Source organism: Stomoxys calcitrans, chromosome 5 (genome assembly GCF_963082655.1).
Source record: "Stomoxys calcitrans chromosome 5, idStoCalc2.1, whole genome shotgun sequence".
NCBI classification, from domain to species: Eukaryota; Metazoa; Arthropoda; class Insecta; order Diptera; family Muscidae; genus Stomoxys; species Stomoxys calcitrans.
Genome location: NC_081556.1, coordinates 47,766,627 through 47,785,537, shown reverse-complemented (window position 1 = coordinate 47,785,537; position 18,911 = coordinate 47,766,627). Strand labels below are relative to the sequence as shown.

The 18,911-nt window shown below is 36.9% G+C and overlaps 1 protein-coding gene across 2 annotated transcripts in view; it reads right to left on the bottom strand.

The window, feature by feature from the left end:
* Window positions 1-4,758: 4,758 nt before the first annotated feature.
* The window catches only part of LOC106092299 (uncharacterized), a 55,526-nt gene continuing 41,373 nt past the window's right edge, over window positions 4,759-18,911 (bottom strand). For both annotated transcript variants that reach the window (XM_013259124.2, XM_013259125.2), the window contains exon 2: window positions 4,759-7,442. In XM_013259124.2, coding sequence (XP_013114578.2) covers window positions 6,022-7,442 — 1,421 coding nt within the window. In that variant the 3' untranslated portion in view covers window positions 4,759-6,021. The remainder of the gene's footprint in view (window positions 7,443-18,911) is intronic.

Here is an 18,911-nt window from a genome sequence, read left to right as displayed (position 1 = left end):
ACATCAGGTTATATATCGATTTACGTCATACTTTGCACAATAGTTAGAAGTCATAACAAAACACGCCGTGCAAAATTTCAGCCAAAACGGATAAGAATTACACCCTCTGGAGGCTCGAGAAGTCAATACCCCAGATCGGTTTATAAGACAGCTATATCAGGTTATGGGCCGATTTCAAACATACTTGGCAAAGTTATTAGAAGGCATAACAAAATACCACCTCAGCCAAATCGGATAAGAATTGCGTCCTTTAGTGGCTCAAGAAGTCAAGATCCAAGATCGGTTTATATGGCAGCTAAATCAAAACATGGACCGATATGGCCCATTTAAAATCCCAACTGACTTACACTAACAAGAAGCATCAAGCTGCTAGCTTTACTCCTTCGAAAGTTAGCGTGCTTTCGACAGACAGACGAACGAACGGACAGACGGACGGAGATGGCTAGATCGACTTAAAATGCCATGACGATCAGAAATATATATACTCTATGGAGTCTTAGACGAATATTTCGAGGAGTTACGAATAGAATGACGAAATTAGTATACCCCCATCCTGTGGTGAAGGGTATAAAAATATATGTTTTGGTTGATAATTTTAATATATTACAAAATTGCAACCAAATCGAGTAGGAATTACGCCCTTTAGGGGTTCAAGAAGCATTATCGGGAGATCGATTTAAATGGGAGCTATATCAGGTTTTTGACTGATTCTAACCATTATTGGCACGTATGTTACAGTTCATAAAATCGTCAAATTTCCGCCAAATCAGGTGAAAATTGCGCCCTCTAGAGGCTCTAGAAGTATAATCGGGAGATAGCTTTATACGGGAGATATTTCAAAACATAGACTGATATGGCCCATTTACAATCCCAACCAACCTACACTAGTAGAAAGTATTAGTTAAAAATTTCAAGCTCCTAGCTTTATTCCTTCGAACAATAGCGTGTGGTGGCGATCAAGAATATATATACTTTGTGGGGTCTAAGACCAATATTTCGATGTATTACAAATAGAATGACGAAGTCAATATACCCCCATACGATGGTGGAGGGTATGAAAACAAATAGCTCATGTTAAATTTAAAGAGAATTTCCCTTTAGGTCTTCCCCAAATATATAATTGATCGGTGTCTTGTGAATAAAAGCGAATTCTTTCTCCTATTATTAAACTCGCAATGTTAGACATTGACCTCATCGCCAATTATTTAAGATCAGATACTACCAAAGAGTGACACATGCCGGCAACTGGTGTCATATTATATATTTTTTTTAATTTTTTTTGCCTTCTCAATCGGATCGGTGGTTTTAGCAGACATGATGAGGGTTGGCTAATTAATTTTATATTCCTCCATAAATAGAGGCATTTAATCAGCAAACCACAAGACTGCAATTATTTATTGTTATATTTTTATAATGGCAGCCAATCGATTCCTTCAATAAAACAAAAGACATTGCACCCCCAGCTGATGGCGACAACATTGGTGAATTGTTAAGTTTTCTTTTTTTGAATTTGAAGCAAATTTAAAAATGAGAACGGACTTCGATGAAAAACAACTTTCTTAAGACTGGTACTATGTGGGTCTTTCACAGTTGAAAACACAGGTTTTTAGCGATTAATGTTTAGTAACACTACAAAAATCTCAATGATACATAAAACGTTTATTAAAATTGTTATACATATCATGAGGGAATTTCCTACTGAAATCTGTGTCTAAATAAAGTAATTCTGTGATTTTATTGTTGACCTTTGGAATTTTATAACTTCGTCTTCTTGGTGTGGCTCGAGGTGATCAAGTGGCTTTTATGGACCTAAGACCCTAAATCGGCGGGTCGGTCTATATGGCAGCTATATGCAAATCTGGACCGATCTGGGCCAAATTGGAGTAAGATGTCGAAAGGCCTTACATAACTCACTATCCCAAAATTTCAGCAAAATCGGACAATAAATATGGCTTTTATGGGCCTAAGACCCTTAATCGGCCGATCGGTATATATGGGGGCTATGTCAAGATATAGTCCATCTTCGAACTTAACTTGCTTATGGAAAAAAAAGAATCTGTGCAAAATTTCAGCCCAATATCTCAATTTTTAAAGACTGTAGCGTGATTTCAACAGACGGACGGACATAGCTAGATTCTAAGATTTTTACGCAGATCAAGAATATATATTCTTTATAGGGTCGGAAATGGATATTTCGATGTGTTGCAAACGGCATGACAAAATGAATATACCCCCATCCTTCGGTGGTGGGTATAAAAAGCGGCTCAGGTAGGGTGTAATCCACATTGCCTGAAATATCGGATATTGTATCAAGGATAACACAGTGTCCGTAGCCGCCACATGACCAATGAGAAAGCTCCCTTAAACTCACGGCAGTGGTCGCTGCAATTTGTCTAGCGACAATGTCCAGTGGCATAAGATGTAGCATTAAATTCAATGCATCAGATGTTGTAGTCCTCAGTGCGGCTGTGATGCACAAATAAGCCATCCTTTGGATCCGATTAAGTATTGAGCAGTTGGTGGACTTTTGAAGCTCCGTCCACCAGACCACAACACCATATCTGACAACTGCAGTATATACTCAATGCATGACACGCGGTCTAAATCCCCAACTTTTGCCAATGGCTCTCTTGGAGGAGTATAGGGCAAGAATTGCCGTTCTTGCCTTCTCCAAAATGTTGGATTTGAAGTTTAATTTCCTGTCCAGCAAAACACCCAAGTATTTTGCGCTTTCTGTAAACGGAACATTCTCTCCACCCAAGGAGACAGGTTCCACTGTAGGTAACTTGTATTTCCTCCAGAAAAGAACTACTTCTGTCTTGCACGGATTCATATGTTGCAAACGGAATGACAAAATGAATATACCCCATCCTTCGGTGGTGGGTATAAAAACATTTAGATTACTCTTTGCAAGAATACAGGCAATGTGTATCCCTTTGAGGAGTTTAAGTCCGCAATTCTTAGTCCACAAATCTTTTCTCCACACACCCATGGTTCCTGGATAAGAACCACGTCAAATCCCCCTGCCGTCAGAGGACCTTTAGTGCTGCCGAAGCGGCCTTACAATGATGGAGATTTATCTGTAGAAACCGGACCATAGTCAAGATTCAGAACTTCCACCACTGTTGTGTTAGCCTCGTCTTCAGATTCACAAGATTCGTTAGATCTTGTCATGATGAGCTTCCGTAGGCATCCGGGGGCAGGTGAGAAAGCTGTGGAACCACTCTTCCTCAGGACACTGGACACGGATATCATTAAATCGTCTAAGAGTTTTACAACGATCCGAAATATATATACTTTGTAGAGTCGGAAATGGATATTTCAATGCTTTACCAACGGAATGACTAAATGAATATACAACTATCCTATGGTGGGGGGTATAAAAAAGAACAGTTATTTATTTTATTATACCCTCCACCATAAGATGGGGGGTATACTAATTTCGTCATTCTGTTTGTAACTACTCGAAATATTCGTCTGAGACCCCATAAAGTATATATATTCTTGATCGTCGTGAAATTTTATGTCGATCTAGCCATGTCCGTCCGTCTGTCCGTCCGTCCGTCCGTCCGTCCGTCCGTCCGTCCGTCTGTCTGTCGAAAGCACGCTAACTTCCGAAGGAGTAAAGCTAGGCGCTTGAAATTTTGCACAAATACTTCTTATTAGTGTAGGTCGGTTGGTATTGTAAATGGGCCATATCGGTCCATGTTTTGATATAGCTGCCATATAAACCGATCTTGGGTCTTGACTTCTTGAGCCTCTAGAGTGCGCAATTCTTATCCGATTGGGATGAAATTTTGCACGACGTGTTTTGTTATGACATCCAACAACTGTGATAAGTATGGTTCAAATCGGTTCATAACCTGATATAGCTGCCATATAAACCGATCTTGGGTCTTGACTTCTTGAGCCTCTAGAGTGCGCAATTTTTATCCGATTGGAATGAAATTTTGCACGACGTGTTTTGTTATGACATCCAACAACTGTGCCAAGTATGGTTCAAATCGGTCTATAACCTGATATAGCTGCCATATAAACCGATCTTGGGTCTTGACTTCTTGAGCCTGTAGAGTGCGCAATTCTTATCCGATTGGAATGAAATTTTGCACGACGTGTTTTGTTACGATATCCAACAACTGTGCCAAGTATGGTTCAAATCGGTCTATAACCTTATATAGCTGTCATATAAACCGATCTTGGGTCTTGACTTCTTGAGCCTCTAGAGGGCGCAATTCTTATCCAATTTGAATGAATTTTGGCACGTAGTATTTTGTTATGATATCCAACAACTGTGCCAAATATGGTTTAAATCGGTTCATAACCTGATAAAGCTGCCATATAAACCGATGTGGGATCTTGACTTCTTGAGCCTCTAGAGGTCGCAATTATTATCCGATTTGCCTGAAATTTTGTACGACGGATTCTCTCATGACCATTAACATACGTGTTTATTATGGTCTGAATCGGTTTATAGCCTGATATAGCTCCCATATAAATCGATCTCTCTATTTTACTTCTTGAGCCCACAAAGGGCGCAATTCTTATTAGAATTGGCTGACATTTTACACAGGTCTCCAACATATAATTTAATTGTGGTCCAAACCGGACCATATCTTGATATCGCTCTAATAGCAGAGCAAATCTTTTTTTATATCCTTCTTTTGCCTAAGAAGAGATGCCGGGAAAAGAACTCGACATATGCGATCCATGGTGGAGGGTATATAAGATTCGGCCCGGCCGAACTTAGCACGCTTTTACTTGTTTTTTATTTGTTTTATTTAAATAATAAATTTATTATAATTTAAAAATTTGGCAACAGTTTTAACTTAAAAACTAAACAAAAAATTAAAATACAGATACAATAATATTGTAATAATAATAATAATAATAATAATGATAATAATAAAATAAAACAATGGACTAAGTCATTACTCCAGGCTACCAAGATCACACTTTCTTCTCATAATAGTACAAGTATTAAATGGGAATGCGTTATTTCTCAATGTCTTTTGTCATTAAAATTTTCGTTTATGAATGTGTAAAGAAGTTTAATTCGTTTAACTTAAAATTAAGAAATATTATTACTAAGATGCCAGATTGCATAACTGACTCGCTCAATCAAGGATATGCTATTTAATCATATTTAATAAAAATTTAATTTATACTATAAAAGCAGAAAAAAAGATACTTAAGACCACGCTCATAGTTTTTTGGAAGATATTTGAATAGTTCAAGTTTTTTATTCAGATTAGCTATTGCAAAAAATGTAAGGACTAAATTTAAAACCTTTTTTTTACTAAATTCCAGAAGAAACAGAAAAAATCAGTAAGCTCCAAGATATGCAGGGAGTTCTTATGTTCTTTTTCTAATACAATAAATTAAGAAGCATTAACCATAGACAAATGTAAAGGCTACTTGAAATTTCTCTCCAAACGCTAAAAAAGCTCCTAAGGCGAAAACAGAATGAGCGCGTGGTGCTTTGTTTTTGAGCGTTGCGTTGAAAAATGCAACTCTTCAAACAAATCCCACAAAAGCAACACGCAAAAGTTTAAAACATTTTTAATTTTGAAGCCTAAAACACTAATTTTAGTGTGGCAATACTTTCTTTAACTTTTGGGCGTTGCTTATGTGGGATTTGTTTGCAGAGTTGCATTTTTCAACGCAACGCTCAAAAACAAAGCTCAACGCGCTCGTTCTGTTTTGGCCTTTACAGATGGCAAGACATGCTCAGCGGCTTGTCTTTGACAGCTTAAAGTGACGTCTAGAGGAAAACTTTTGAATTATTTTTTGCAAAATAACCATATAAGGAGTCTATACACTAATTGATCTGTGATGTTAGTTGGATTTACCAAAGCTTTTACAAAATGAGGGCTCTACAAAGTTTTTTTTTATATTTTCTTCGACATTTCAATATTTAAGCCATGGAGAATAGTTGAATTTACTTATACTCTTATGCATCTACTTTAATTAAATTAAGTTTTTTTTCACTTGTTTTGGAAATATTTCTCATTTGCTCCCTCTCTATTCCACCTTCAGAACAGGCGTCACTTCAATATCTTGCTCATCGCCCTTAATTTCAAATTTCAGCTTGGCCAATTCCTTCAGTTCATCATTAGCAGAGTCGGTTGTATCAGCATCCTTTACAACTTTCACTGTATCGGGATATTTATTGGGCTCTCCCAAATCTCTTGAGAAAGAGACCACGGTTTTGGGTTCATAGTTGACGCCTTTTTCACCACTTGGATCAGGGGAAGGTAGGCTGGGTGTGTCCATGGCATTGGTATGGGAAATTGTGATTTCATCATTAGAGTGACCATTTTGTTGGTGGACCTCGGTATGTACCACAGCCTCAACATGACCGTTTTGTTGAGGCTCTTCTTCCACCATTAAGGCTGAGGTCACCACGGCTTGCACAGGAGCTGCGGGTTCTTCCATCAAGGCTGAAGTTACGACAGCAACTTGTGCAGGAGTCTCATCGGAGGGCTGTGATTCTTCCAACAGCGACGAAGTTACTACAGCTTGTACTGGTGCCTTGGCATCCTCTTGTGTTTCCACTTCCACTAAAGGAGCTGAGGTTACTACAGCTACTACTGTCTCCTCGGTGGCATCTTCCTCCACAGCTCTGTCATCATCTTCACCAGCTACAGCTTTGTTCACCTCCTCTATGGCCTTATTAACTTCCTCCTCCTCATCGTGGTTGCCATTTAAGGCTATAGGGGCCGCAGCAGCAACAGCTGTTTCTCCATTACCCTGCTGCACTATTTCATGGGCTATTTCGTTAAGCAATTCTTCTTTATTTTCTTCATGATTCTTTTCCTCTTCGCTTTCGACAATTTTTTCTGGTTGCACCGGTGGGCGAATTTCTAGGCCTGGTACTATAGCCGGACTGGACATGGTCTCCACAAATGATTTGCGATTGGGTGAAGTAGGTGAAATCACAACATGGGTAAAGTAGCCACTGCGTCTATTTTCGAAATCTAAATTCTCCTTTGCCAGGCGCTCCTGAATACGACGCTGACGCCTTATGAATTCGGGCACATTTTCGTCTTCGCCCTCCTTTAATGGAGGTTCTGCTACTTTGGTGCGCCTCAAAACCACTTTGGCAGCCTCATTGTCACCGCCATTGCCATTCTCCTCTAGAGACTTCTTGGAGGCCACACTTATATTTGAAGGCTTGAAGACACCATTGAAGGTGGTACTCTTAACCACAAAATCATTTTTGGGGGTCGCCGGAGGAGACATGGGATTATCATTGCCATTTTGTATTTTTGGTGAACGTTGTATGGTGAAATTTGGTTTGCCATGATTGATTAGCAGTTTGGTGGACGGCGAGGGAGTCTTTTCGCCATTAATGGACAGACTGGGGCGTAACTGTATTTTGGGCTTGTTGTTGATATCAGCCATGTTGAGGTTGTAGTAGCTACGTTGATATACAGGCAACACTGTAACGATAACAAGTAGTAGTAGTAGTAGTAGTAATCTTTATTTTCATTATTTTCTTTTTCAATACAATAATGTCTAAATAAACTTAAAATAAAATAAAAGCAATATATTAGCGTATTTCAGAGTTAATCCATCAAAATAAAGATTTACGGCTATGACTTCAAGTCGTCAGCCGGATTTAAAGAAACATTTTCAAAGCTGTGTTTAAGGGACATTTTAGTCTATGCTTAATAGTATTAGGCGTACTCGGTTAATATTAGCTTTCGGTATTGTAAGGCATTTTTGGTATATTTTATAAGATTATCCCAGTCTGCTACCTCTCTTCCATCTAAGATGCTAATTAATTCAGGTTCTGTCAGCGTCGGCCTGTGAAAGAAAAGCATGCGTTGGCTTCTTAGTATGGGACATACGGCAAGAAAATGGTATATTGTCTCTCTCTCCCTCAAATTGCATAGCGTGCACAAATCGTTGTCAACCAAATTTAAGCCTCTTTGATTAGCATTGAGGTATATCAAATCGACCCGTGCTTTAAATATCCACGTAATGTCCTTAACTTTATATTCGCCATTTAGGTACAAACACCCTCTTGTGAAATCCAGGTTTTTATAAAACCGTGACCTGCTTTGTAAAGCTTTCTGCAGCAATCTTTGCTTGTTAGCTTGCGATAGTGAATCTATGATGGAATTAGTCATACTGTTCCATTCACCTTGCGTTATATTTCCAACCAATGGTTGCATATCCAGCTCATTTAGAATGTCGTTTAAAGCTTTCACCCAAAATATTTGTTTCTGGACCATTATAAGTGTAAGTTTATGCGGCAGTCTATCCCTTTTATATCTGTACAGCGTACTAGATATATACTTCAAATGCAGTCCCAGTGTGTATAAATGACTTTCTTGTAAGTCTGTTTCCATATAGAGAGCATAATTTGGTGTAGAGTCTGGCAAATTAAGAACAGTTTTTAAGAAAAAACGCTGCAATTGGTCAACTTCTTCAAAATATTCATAGCCCCAGACCTGCGCTGCATACGACTGTACCGATCTGCAAACCGCCATGTACAAGTTCCATTTATCTTGCAGGGGTATTTCGTCTTTCTTTAAGAAGTTTTTCCATGTTGCTTTTATAGCACTTTTAGCTTGTGTTGTCCGGGACTGAATATGCTTCAAGAACTTCATTTTGGGCGTTAGTACCACCCCTAAGTACTTATATTCTGATACCACTTCTAATGGTTCTGCATGGAAGAACCATTTATCCTGCTGTGATAGTCTTCCCCCGTTTCGGAATACCATGATTTTAGACTTCTCAGTGTTGACTATTAAGCTCCATTTTTTACAAAATTCTTCCAAGTTTGCTATCATTTGTTGCAGGGTAGTTGAATCCTCCGCTAAAATTACTATGTCGTCAGCATACAGCAGGGTTTTTATGTTTATGCCTTCTATATCTACACCTCCTTCCAGTGCATCGCTTAAGTCGTTTATATAAAGAGAAAATAATAATGGCGATAGTAAGCACCCTTGTTTTACACCAGATTCTGTATCAAAATAACCAGACAGCTCTTCTCCAGTCCACACTGCTGACTGAGTGTTTTGATAGACAGCTTCTATCATCTTTATAAATTTGAAAGAGATGCCAATCTGATTTAATTTGTAGAAAAGTAAGTTTCGTGAAATTTTGTCAAATGCCGCTCGAAAATCTACAAAAAACGCGTAAACCTTCTTCTTTTCCGCCAGCTTGATATTGACCATCGAAGCTAAATTATATATATTGTCCACCGTAGAATAGTTTTTTCGAAAACCTGCCTGGAATTCAACCAATATATTGTTTTCTTCAACCCATTGTCCCAGTCTATCATTTAGTACACCCATGAATATTTTAGCCACGGAATTCATAAAGGATATACCTCTATAATTCGATGCATCATCGAGTCTGCCTTTTTTATGAATAGGGAATATAACTGTTTTCTGAAATTCTTCCTCAATTTTGCCCTCGGTGTAGATCTTGTTGAAAATTGCTGTAATTGTAACGATAACAAGAGAGAACGGAAAACGTATAAATTTTAAATCTGATCAGGTTTGTTTTTTTTTTCTGTACGTTTTATTTCTAATTAAAAGTTCTGAACAGTTTCTTGACACTTGGTGTTAATTGATTATGATATGTTAGCGTTTTCTAATTGTGTTTATAATTTTATTTCTTTTGTTAAAATTGTGATCTTGGTGTCAATTTTATTTTGTTTAAGCTTCGCTGGAGAAGATGATGAAGTCATTGTAGCGAACAAATTTTTTTACAAAATCTGAAGTGTTTGTTAATTTTTGGAGAAAAAAAAAACGACATGGACGACTTTTTAAGACTGATTTATAAGCATATTTATCGGGTTCTAAGCGGATGGCATAGGAGATACAAGCATTTTAAGTTATTGAAAGAACAATTTTGGAGATACAAGAACTTTTAGTTAACACCACCATCATGGGATGGGGGGTATACAAACCTAGTCATTCCGTTTGTACCACCTCGAAATATTCATCTTAGACCCCATAAAGTGTATCTATTCTTGATCATCTCGACGTTCTGAGTCGATCTAGCCATGTCCATCCGTCCGACCGTCCGTCGAAATCACGATAGTGGTCAAACACGTAAAGCTAACCGCTTAAAATTTTGCACAGATACTTAATATTGACGTAGGTTAGGTTAGGTTTAAGTGGCAATCTGCCATCAGACTCAGTTAGACGTTTTCGTCCATTGTGATACCACAGGAACAGAAGAAGGAAGATGCCTTCTAGTTCCTACCTTTGAACCATCCATAAAGCTTGAAATTTTGCACAGATACTTAATATTGACGTATGTTAGGTTAGGTTTAAGTGGCAGTCTGCCATCAGACTCACTTAGACGTTTTCGTCCATTGCGATACCACAGAAACAGAAGAAGGAAGATGCCGTTTAGTTCCTACCGTTGAACCATCCAGATCGCTTTAAAAAGCCCAATTACTTGCGAATGTTCACATGCCTTCTAACTGCTAGTGCGGGACACACACACAGAAGGTGTCCTATAGTCTCTTCTTCCTCGATATCCCTACAGCTTCTGCAAAAGTCGTTGCAGGCAACCTTCAGTCTGTCAGCATGTTTTCCGATTAGACAGTGACCTGTCATGACGGACACAATGACTGATAATAATCTTACCACAAATTACCATATAAATAGTTCGACTGTAGAGACTGTGGGATCAATCATGCATCTTGGCTTCTTGTTAAATCAAAGGTTAAACTTTAGATCACTCATATCTTTGACGGTTAGATCAAAGGTTAAACTTTAGATCACTCATATCTTTGACGGTTAATCAAGCCTATAGTTCTTTAGGATTCGTTAAGCGTTTGTGGATCCAATTGTTACGAGAAACTTTATACATCCCTTGCACGACCGATTTTGGAGTTTAGATCAAAAATATGGGACCCTAATTGTCAAATACATTGAAATTCAACTGAGTCTGTGCAAAAACAGTTCGTGATATTCTGCTTATGCGGACGTTACTGGACATTTAATACTTTACCACATTATAAGGAAAGATTAAATCTGATCAGATTGTCCATGTTGAAAAGTCGGCGTACAATGCTGAACGTCAATTTCAAACTAAATGTACTAAATGGAAACCTGAAGTCTGAGTTTCTATTGGATCACATTTATTTAAAAGCACCGCTGAGATCAGCATGAAATTTACACTTCTTCATGTTGAATACTATGGTAAAAATTTTTCAAACAGTGACCCATTTAGGGGTCACTTTTTTAAATTTAATCAATACTACAATAAGATCTGTGCAGAACAACTATACTTTAAAGAGGAAAATTATTTTTTTGTTGCATTCGTAGTTATTAAGTGCAGTTGTATACATTGCATATATCAGGACCCTTGAAAGCTTGCACTTTAAGGCGACTTTAACCAGCTTCCACTTTGGACTTCATTTATGAAAAATTAACCAACATTCCGATTAGACACTTTTCGTTTTTCCTTTTATTTATATATGATTTATATCAATCATAATATCCATAAATGTTACCCACAAAAAATTCTCCTCCGAAACTTTGTTAGGAAGCGATAAGGCTTCTCCAATTTAAGCAATGTTGCGGAAACTAACTAAAAATAGACTGAGGCTTTCGAAAGGTTAATAGCATAATATAATTAACAGAGAAATAAATGTATGTCATATCATATTTACTAAGTTTAAAGACCTTTTTGCCGAATAATATAAATAAATAATATATATAAACATGTTTTTGTATTTACATCTTATCACCAAAATACATCGTCGATGTATCATCGTTGAAGAGGTTTAATTGTTTGTACAGAATTTAAATAAAATCCCACATTTTATAGGTACGAGGTGTATTACAGAATGGTTAGTAAACAAATACTAAAAAGGAAGAATATCATAAAAATATTGTTTATTATGCCGCACTCGGGTGTAATAAAGGAACTCCTTATTTTTTAGCCTAAACTGAGCGAAGAGTTATATCTTTGCTATATAATTGAATATTCCAAAAATGTGTTTGCAGTCTAAAATGTACATATAATTAATTTTATAGGTACGAGGTGTATTACAGGAAGATTAGCAAACAAATACTAAAAAGGAGAAATATCATAAAAATATTGTTTATTATGCCGCACTCGGGTGTAATAAAGGAACTCCTTATTTTTGAGCCTAAATTGAGCGAAGAGTTATATCTTCTTTGCTATATAATTGAATATTCCAAAAATGTGTTTGCAGTCTAAAATGTACATAATTAATTTTGTTTACAAAATTTCCCAATAAGTCAAACAAACTAATTGATATGAGCAAACTAACTATTGTAATGATATTAGATATTTTCCTTGAAAACCACACTTAAAATTTCCAACATGTTTTTGTGTGCTGGCCCTTAATAGATATCAATCATTTTCCTACATTGTGGCAAACAAAACTGACCTTCTACTTAAGTTCATTGCCAATATGCTCAGTGTTGAGTTTGTGTTTCTTTCTTTTTAATTTTGATAATCTATTTAATTGGTGTTTTCTTTGCCGAGACACAAATCTTTATTTGAACATTTAGCCTTTAAATTAAATTGATTACCTTTAATGTCAACATAACATGTTGGCAATAAAACAAAACGCATTCTGTTTTGCCCCTGATATTATTTTGTGTACTTTTCGACTACACTTTAACCGATAAGAATTAGAGGCCGCTGCAGCAGCAAACCGCAGTAATGGTGTAAATATTGCCTACATTGCCCTGAGTTGTAGAATCAGTCAATGGGCTTAGACAAATGGTATGGCGTTGGCACTAGCTTTCAAGTTATTGTAAATAAACTTGTCCATCAAAGTGGTTGTGGTTGTATAATCACCCATTACGTACAAGAGGCATTTAGTGATTTTTTAAAGAAAACTAAATGTCATTTGTCTGTTTGTTACTCAGCACAATTTCAGTTAATGGTTATTTAAACCCTTTTGGGTTGACCGTTTCTTAATTATATAATAAGAATTCAATTCTTGCAAATTTACCATTTTTGCTGCCAAATATTGATTGATTTATTGGCGATTCCAAACAACATGTGATGGCTGCCAGCCGAACTTTTGTTAAAAGGTTCTTCCAATCAAAAAGTTATACTGGCATTCAATATACATTTTATGCTGATTAAATTCTTAATTGAATATTCCAAATTTAGGATAATGAACTTTTTCACATCTCAAATGTTAAGGACTTACAGTCATTTTAAGTTTTTGTTTATTGAGAACAGGCTTCACAAGATGCAAATCGTTCATACGGCGATGCCGGTTTAAAGAATGGATTACATCCAACATGTATTAGAAAAATTACAAGTAAAACGGCGTTAAGTTCAGCCGGGCCGAACTTTGGATGCCCACCACCTCGGGTATATGTCATAATCCGATGAAAAATGCATAATTTATGCCCCCATGGCAGCTTTATCTGAATATGTTCCGATTTTGATCAAAATCGACACATATATTGAGTGGTCTATTAAGTATAAGACATTTTTCAATTTTGTAGAACAATATTTTAGGTCTTTTTGGTATCTATATCCAAATGTAGACCTATCTGAACTTTAAACGACACGGATGTCGAAAAGTCTAACATAAGTCGCTGTGTCAAGTTAAAAGCGAAATCGGATTATAAATGTGCCTTTTATGGGGCCAAGACTTTAAATCGGTCTATATGGCAGGACAAATAAATGTACCTTTTATGGACCCAAAACCTTGTATGGCGCGATCGGTCTATATGGTAGCTATATGCAAATCTAAACCGATCTGAGCGAAATTGAAGAAGAATGTCGATGGGCCTAACACAACTCACTGTCCCAAATTTCAGCGACATCGAAATTTGGGACAAGACCTTAAATCGAGAGATCGGTCTATATGGCAGCTATATCCAAATCGGGTCCGATCTGAGCTAAATTGAAGTAGAATGTTGAAGGGCCTAACACAACTCACCGTCCTAAATTTTGGCGACATCGGACAATAAATGCGCCTTTTATGGGACCAAAACCTTAAATCGAGAGATCGGTCTATATGGCAGCTACAATATATCCATATCAAAGAACCTAACACAACTTACTGTATCAAATTGGGCGACATGGATAATAAATGCGCGTTTTATGTGCTCAAAACCTTGTATCGACTGATCGGTCTATATGGCAGCTATATCAAAATCTGGACTTGTACTTATAAGTATTTGGTCCAAATCGGAATATATTTCGATATAGCTGCTATGGGGCATAAGGTATGCATTTTCACCGAATTTTGACGAAAGGTGGTTTACATATATACCTGAGGTGGTGGGTATCCAAAACTTAACGCCTTTTTACTTGTTTTCAGAAGAGTTTGCAAGACTACAAACAACCTTACACATTTCAGAGGTTTTAGAACTGTGGATAGACTAAAGGTTACGGAAGCTGTGAGGAGGTCCTTTGCTGCACTGGCAAGAAGGAGTTTCAGTTTGGGTTCTTATTTCTTTATGGACTTGTCTGAACTAATAACTTACTTACTTTACAAGCAATCTGTTCTCCTGTTCGTTTGATATTACAATGGACTGAGTATGATTACAGACTACCACAAAAACCAAATCTAACCTAAGACTGCCACTAAAATCAAATCTAACCCCACCGTAGCGCAGATGTTAGCATGTCTGCCTATATCTCTGAGAGCCTGGGTTCGAATCCTGGTAGGAACATTAGACAATTTTTCAGCAGTGGTTATCCTCTCCTAATGCTGGCGACATTTGTGAGGTACTTTGTCATGTAAAACTTCCTTTCCAAAGAGTTGACACTCCGTTCGGACTCGGCTATAAAAAGGAGATCCCTTATCACTGAGCTTAAAATTGAATGGGACAGCACTCATCGATTTGTGAGAAGTTTGCCCCAGTTCTTTAATGGAATGTTCATGGGCAAATTTACATTTACAACCCAAGTTCTCAAAGTGCATTAGTGCAAAATTTTTTATTCCGCAATAAAATCACTCAGATCAATCAGATTGTACACTTTTAAGGCTAGTGTTTGCAGGAAATATGTGTAACAAATGTCCACCTTGAGGTATGTGGAGTTGCAAAATTAAAACTTTATCATTTTGTTATGACCCGTAATAATAGCGCTAATACTCTTTGACTCTTGATAAGAAGATATAACCATTCTAAGTTGTGGTATCTACTTTGAAAAATAAAAATATATCGGAAGCTTTTTTTATATTTAGTTGAAGTTTCCCAGGGGAAACTACACCACAAATATTGTTAATTGTTATTTAAAACCATTTGCCTGATCACCTTTTCTCCTACCTTTTTCAAATAATTAGAATTGAATTCATTACAAATACATTTTTGCAACTCAAAATTGATTAATTGGCAAGAGTTGGTTCCAAAAAAAACACGTGATGGCAGGCACCTGAACACCTTTTGGTCAAACGGCCGCCTTTGCATAACAGCTATTTTGGCCCTGAAGTGATGTGTTAACTCATTGAAATTGAAAAGCTTGCCAATTTTCCATGACAACACATGCAAAGGTGGTGGTGATGACCGATCGATCGATTTAGCACTTGAAATTAAATTATTTATTGTCTATTCACATGACTGTTGTCGCATGAAATGAAAATTCGATCAGTTTATCTGTCAAAGTGAATACCGTGCAATATTTGCGGCATGTGTTTTTGGCTGCCAGTCTGAGTTATTGTGAATATTTTGATAACGTCGGGCGCCATTGTTGTGGTCAACAGCAATTTTGGCTGGACACGTGGCTTTGAGAAATTGCAAGGGATTTTATTGTTTGTTAACTTGTGAAATAGTAAAAAAAAATTTCTGTAAAAAAGTTATTAATAATTATCTTAAGTGTTTTGTAGAGTAAAACAATTATGATTGCTAGCTACATTAATGATGATGATATACCTATTCCCTGCCTTCTATATAATGTAAATATTGACATATATGGTCGTTAAATAACCTTAAGAATGTACACACCCAAAGAAAATGTAGTGTAAGTCAATTTAATTATTGGCAAATATTTGTTCGCCTAAATGATTTTCATTTTAACATTAAAGCAAACCGCAGATTTTTTTTAGGCTTGTATAAGGTAATGGAAGCATTTTTGTTTTGTTTTGTTTTCCAAATGAGGTGATGCGGCAAATGTTTGGAAAATTTCCCTTAATAAATGATTGAGAATGACCTTAGGGTTTTAAGGCAAGTATATGCTAATACATCAAAGTCATTTATGTTAGTTCTTCTGTCTGTCTGGCTGTCAAAATAGCTCTCTTGCTGAATAATTTTGAAGTGAAGGGCCCCTCAACTTAAAGCGGAGATATATTCAAAAATTAAGATGAGCTGGATTATTGTACTTTAGATTGAATTTTTAAATATAATAGTTGTAGTTTTTACACCCTCCATAGGATAAGATAAGATAGTACTAACTTTGCCATTCCATTTCTAATGCTTTACTCTAGCTTACGAACAAATTAAACAATAAGCTACAATTGTTGCACATCCTCCCTATATTTATGCAAGTTATTTGGTTTCTAAGTTTCCAAATTAAACGATTACTTGGAAACCCATATGAACGGAGATTCCTTTTGACGCGGAGAATTCACACAACTTTACAGCAAAAGGTTCTTATCTAGAATTCTAGACCATAGTTAAGAAGATACAACCATTTTAAGTTAAAATACTTAGATCTAGTTGAACAACAATATCAGTGGATGCCGCTCCACCTACAACCGGACATGTAGAACGATCCGTACAATATGAAATTAAAATGGCAACATTTGTGAGGTACTATGCCATGTAAAATTTCTCTACAAAGGGCTCTCGTACAGTGGCACACCTGATCAAGGTAAAGTAAACTTGGATCAAGTGCCAGTAGGCCGTCCACCTCCAGATGAAGTACATATGGGCTACTAGGAACAATATTCGACTCAAAAGAAATGTACTTTGGACAATAGTACAATTCTGGCTTTTATGTTAAGGTTAATATTTTATTCGTTTTTCTGAAAGAAGGCTCTGTAAAGAAGAGCGGGTTTCCTATGATAAAGGATCCCAGAATGAGGAGTTACAGCCATTTTACGTTATTGAAAGGAATATTAAAGCAAGTAAAAGCGTGGTAAGTTCGGCCGGGACGAATCTTACATACCCTCCACTATGGATCGCATTTGTCAAGTTCTTTAAATGACTTTTTTAATATATGTATGAGCTACATCAAGTTATTGACCGATATTGACCATACTTGTCATCGCTGTTAGAAGTCATAGAAAAATTGCGCACTCTAGAAACTCAAGAAGTCTAATTGGGAGATGGGTTTATATGGCAGTTATATCGGGTTATAAACCGATTTAGACCATACTCAGTTGTTGGAAGTCATTCCTCAACGTTATGTGCAATATTTCAGCCAGATTGGATAAGAAGTGCGACCTCTCAAGAATTCAAGTTATAAGTTATATCAGGTTATGAATCGATTTGAACCAAACTTAGTACAGTTGTTAAAAATGATACCAAAATTTCAGCCAAATCGGTTAAGAATTGGGACCTCTAGAAGCTCAAGAAGTCAAGTCAACAAATTTTTTTGACGGTCAAATGTTCATGCAGTATTGAATAAATGTTGGTCCCACCAATGCCTAAGGTTATCTCAATCCCACGAGAGGTTGCATGACGATCAGTTGGTTCACAGCATCAATGGTTTTTGGAACAACAACTGATTTTGGACCACCTTCACGAAATTTGTATTGGAGTGAACTACGACCTCGGTTGAATTCACCATACCATCTATAAACTCTGGTCCTTGATGGAGCTTCATCGCCAAAAATTGAATTAGGTTCATTAATACACTGTTGTTGAGTTAATTCACGCCGAAAGTTATAAAAAAGAATCGCACCATAACGTTCACGATTTAATTCCGTTTTTTGGGCAAGATGAATCTTTTAAATTACTGTAGAAACACAAATAACGCTCGTATGCCAAAACGTTCTGAGTACGTATAACCTATCCGCAACTTCTTTTTAACTTAACATATTGTAGTTGTTGCGTTTTCGAAGGACAAACTAATCTTGATATTCATTTTCCAAGCTAATAACGCGGAACGGTTAGATAATAATATTTAATAAATATTCCAAATACTTATTCGTTAGTCGTCCAGGCGAGTTTTGCGCAACTCTTCTAGAAGACTATATACATCTTCTAACACATTCAAATGTTACTCGTCCACACAATTTTTGCGCCATTTTTAGATCTTCCAAGACTCTTCTGACTTACTCGTTAGCAACTCATATGGAAGATTCGCGGAATACTCTTCCAGAAGATTCATCTTGAGGAGACAATGGCTCACGACAGGGGGAATTGTCTACGACTCTTTTAAACAAGCTCATCCTCTATCATAATCTTCATCCATAAGATTGGCGGAAGGATGTTTGGCAATCATAAATGTTTGCAGATTGCATGGATCACTATCACTACAACAAACAAACACATGCGTTGGAAAAAGAATAACTGGCAGACAGGATGTTGAGCTTTGAATTCGATATGAGTATAACCTACCAACGGACGGCCCTTGAAGCCTTGACACCTAAAAGTTTGCAATAAGATTTCTTAACCAAGAATCGAAAGGCATCATGCTATGGTTGGTGTTTTGGTAGCTTCTGGCACTACTTTTCCATTGCAAAAACTTTTTATACCCTCCACCATAGGATGGGGGTATACTAATTTCGTCATTCTGTTTGTAACACCTCGAAATGTGCGTTAGACCCCATAAAATATACACATTCTTGATTATTGTGACATTTTAAGTCGAACTACCCATGTCCGTCCGTCCGTTTGTCTGTCGAAAGCACGTTAACTTTTGAAGGAGTAAAGCTAGCCGCTTGAAATTTTGCACAAATACTTCTTATTACTGTAGGTCGGTTTGTAAATTGTAAATGGGCCAAATCGGTCAATGTTTTGATATAGCTGCCATATAAACCGATC